At 40.9% G+C, this 3,424-nt stretch overlaps 2 protein-coding genes across 2 annotated transcripts; one reads left to right on the forward strand and one right to left on the reverse strand.

The window, feature by feature from the left end:
* Positions 1-6: 6 nt before the first annotated feature.
* On the reverse strand, positions 7-400 carry LOC111261664 (histone H3; the record flags this gene model as incomplete). Its single annotated transcript, XM_022835288.1, has 1 exon — positions 7-400. A coding segment is annotated over exon 1 (388 nt), but the record flags the coding sequence as incomplete, so codon positions are not given.
* Positions 401-1,064: 664 nt separating this feature from the next.
* LOC111261666 (histone H4) lies at positions 1,065-1,771 on the forward strand. Its single transcript, XM_022835290.2, has one exon. It carries the CDS (start codon positions 1,123-1,125, stop codon positions 1,483-1,485), a length of 363 nt encoding a protein of 120 aa, XP_022691025.1. The 5' UTR covers positions 1,065-1,122; the 3' UTR covers positions 1,486-1,771.
* The last annotated feature ends 1,653 nt before the right edge of the window (positions 1,772-3,424 follow it).

The raw sequence follows: 3,424 nt of genomic DNA on the forward strand, positions 1-3,424 counted from the left end.
GAATACGACGAGCCAGTTGGATGTCCTTAGGCATAATGGTGACACGTTTGGCATGGATGGCGCATAGATTGGTGTCCTCAAAGAGACCGACCAGATAAGCCTCGGACGCCTCCTGGAGAGCCATGACCGCCGAGCTCTGGAAACGCAGATCGGTTTTGAAATCCTGAGCGATCTCGCGCACAAGACGTTGGAAGGGCAGCTTGCGAATGAGAAGCTCAGTCGATTTCTGGTAACGACGGATCTCACGGAGAGCGACGGTACCAGGCCTGTAACGATGGGGTTTTTTTACACCGCCTGTAGCTGGAGCCGATTTACGGGCAGCCTTGGTGGCCAGCTGCTTACGGGGGGCCTTTCCGCCAGTGGACTTACGAGCGGTCTGCTTGGTACGCGCCATTTTTGACCGTCTGTTAACAGCAAATGTTGAAGACAGAGCTCGGTTTTGGACTTATATAGCGTTTAGGAAAGGGGAGTTCGATAAATGGGCAACGCCCTCTAGCGGGACGCCGCTGAAAGAAGCATCCGATCATATTCACCTGAGAGTTTATATTGACTATGGCAGTTAACCTGAAGGTCCGATAGAAAATGTAATTTAAAACAAACATTAATTAATTTTTATATGATCTGTATATGCATTTTTATGATTTGACATGAAAAGATAATTTTACACAGGTTTTAATAGACATATGTCATGCAACTTCATTTTCCGATCTGTTACTACTGATATACTGTTAATCGGTACACAAAGGATAAAAACCTTGCTAAGACTGTCACGAAAACACGGTTTTATGTTCTTCTGTCTACCTATATTTTTTGTAGCATATAGATCCACAGTAAGCATGCAATTAAATGAGCCCATTGCTCTAAATTTCCCGACAAATGGAATCCACCTGTTGAATCCATATACACCAATACATTCTAGAAACCTAATGGTGATAATTTTAAAACCGAATAAATGTTCTCCTTGGTTCTAGTGCCTTTTTAAACAACAGACATTTGAAGCCCTTAGAAGAGGAAGATAAGCTATTGATGCTCGTGATTGGCGCCATTGAGGGGTCTGCAGGTTAGCGATTGCAGCGCCAGCACATCTAGTGCTTTTGCTAGCTGTAAATAAGAGCCCTGCAAATGGACTCGGCACTCTATTTTTTCAGCTTGTTGAGAACGAATCCAGCCGTAATGTCTGGACGTGGCAAGGGAGGTAAAGGACTCAGAAAGGGAGGCGCCAAACGTCACCGTAAAGTTCTTCGTGATAACATTCAGGATATCACCAAGCCAGCCATCCGTCGTCTCGCTCGCCGTAGCGGTGTCAAGCCTATCTCTGGTCTGATCTACGAAGAGACTCGGGGTGTCCTTAAAGCATTCGTTGAAAACGTCATCTGTGACGCTGTCACCTACACCGAGCACGCCAAAAGGAAGACTGTCACCGGCATGGACGTCGTCCACGCCCTCAAGAGGCAGGGACGTATCCTTTACGGTTTCGGCGGCTAAACAGGAGAACGAGCCTTTGGCCACTGCGATCCCACACCAGAGATAAAAAAGGGGTCTTTCTAAGGTCACCGAATCTTACGAGATCAGAAATCATTTAAGCAGGTTGACTAATTAATTTTTTTAAAGTAAAAATGAAATGCTTAGTAGTGAATATCTCTGTTCTATACAGATATGATATTGGTATTCACTGTAAATAATAGCTTCGGTTTAATCATTCTAAACCGGAATGCCAATACAAGCGTGATTATGAGTTTGTAACGTTATTAAATGCATATGTAAAAGATGATTCAAGTATTTTTCTTTAGTCTTATTATGATCTACCTTTAGTCTTTTATTAGATAAATATTTCATTTTATCGGTACTATGTTTACGACAAAAATATTTTTCTGCTTTACGCCTTCTATTTAAGCCGTCGTAAATTAGTTAAGACGGCCGGCTCTTCCATCACGCCACGAAGTTTGTCTACGCCCGGATTCAAGGCTAGCTCACCTCACGTGTCCCTAACTTAAGTAAGCAAACATGTTACCTACTCCACCATTTTACGAGAACTGGTAATGACAAAAACGGGGCATTTCGAGAATTTCTAAATGGAATTGGCGCGGTCTAGGTTATGCAAGCTCGTGCTCAGAGGCCTGAACGGTTTCTTCTAAATCTCTTTTTCCTCTTTTTTTATAGATGTCTGTACTTAATACTCTACTCTTTTGCAATACTTGCGCCAGTGTTGAACAGCACTATACCATTCCTTCGTCGGTAATGTTATTTGTAAAAACGATGACAAAGTACTGACTGCGCAATTTATAAAATTATACAGTGGTTGTTGCAATATTTAAATGCTCCGTTTTATTTAAATAAGTTGGCATTTATTTTCATGCTAATTTAGAGTAAATTATATATATATATATATATATATATATATATATATATATATATACATATGTGTATGCTGTGAATGTGTGTGAAACAGTAGTTGCAATACGCCAGGGCCCGCCGAGGTCTATTGCCTTTTGTTCAACAATGAGAGGTAAAGACGCACTTCTCTGGAGGTTCAACGAAGATAGCCCATATCGAATGTCGTTAAATTGCATCCGTAAAGTATGTGAATAAATAAACATAGTCCTTCGTAATGATTGAAGTGAATGAAGTGGTGAATGAAGTTTTTGGCACACAATCTGACCACATCAGACCCTTGATCACGTAGTAGATAACGAGTTGGTCATTTAAATTTAGGAGCGCGTAATGCTCGAAGTTCGAATCCTTATATCAACACATTTTGTTTCGTGATGAGAGCCAACAGTCTAAACTAATGCTTGCGGCTAAAGTAGCGGACCTAAAATACAAAAAACGTTTTTTACCATCCGACTAAGTTAACGAGGAACCGCCAGGGGGTTGTGCTTGGATCGGCATTCATTCAAGTAATGTTTGCATACCGGAACATTAGGAGAGTTGACTTCGAGGGACAGTTCGTAGACCGAGTCTTTGTGTGTATTATGCTGCTAGACTTTATATTTGGAAGGCTGTTCAACAATTGAAGATACTGCCTTCGCTGCAGCAAAAAGTTAATGACAATATACTTACGTGCGCCGTTCCTTCTCAAGCATTTTTCATCAATTCTCTCGCGTATATACTCTTTCATCTGTTTCTAGTTGAACCTGGCTTCTCTTCTTGGCGGAATCAACGTTACTTTACGTATTGATCTACTAGATTGATTATTAATGACTTTTGTTGTTAGTATCTGACGAACGAGAAGTTATGGAAAGCTATGATTTGTAACTATAGCTTACTCTGGCTATCGTCTACTAACATCGTTCATGGATCCGGCAAAACGTTATCCAAAATCGAATGAACCATGTGAGGTAGAAGCAGTGGTTGCTGTGCTAGATCTTTTAAGCATTCATTTAGCATTATAGGTATAATTTACCATGAAAGGTTAATTTTTAAC

This window comes from Varroa jacobsoni, unplaced genomic scaffold (assembly GCF_002532875.2).
Source record: "Varroa jacobsoni isolate VJ856 unplaced genomic scaffold, vjacob_1.0 scaffold_583, whole genome shotgun sequence".
NCBI lineage: Eukaryota > Metazoa > Arthropoda > Arachnida > Mesostigmata > Varroidae > Varroa > Varroa jacobsoni.

Bases quoted from the DNA above. Each gene is read 5' to 3' on its own strand.
- LOC111261666 (XM_022835290.2), top strand. From the start codon at position 1,123: ATGGACTCGGCACTCTATTTTTTCAGCTTGTTGAGAACGAATCCAGCC.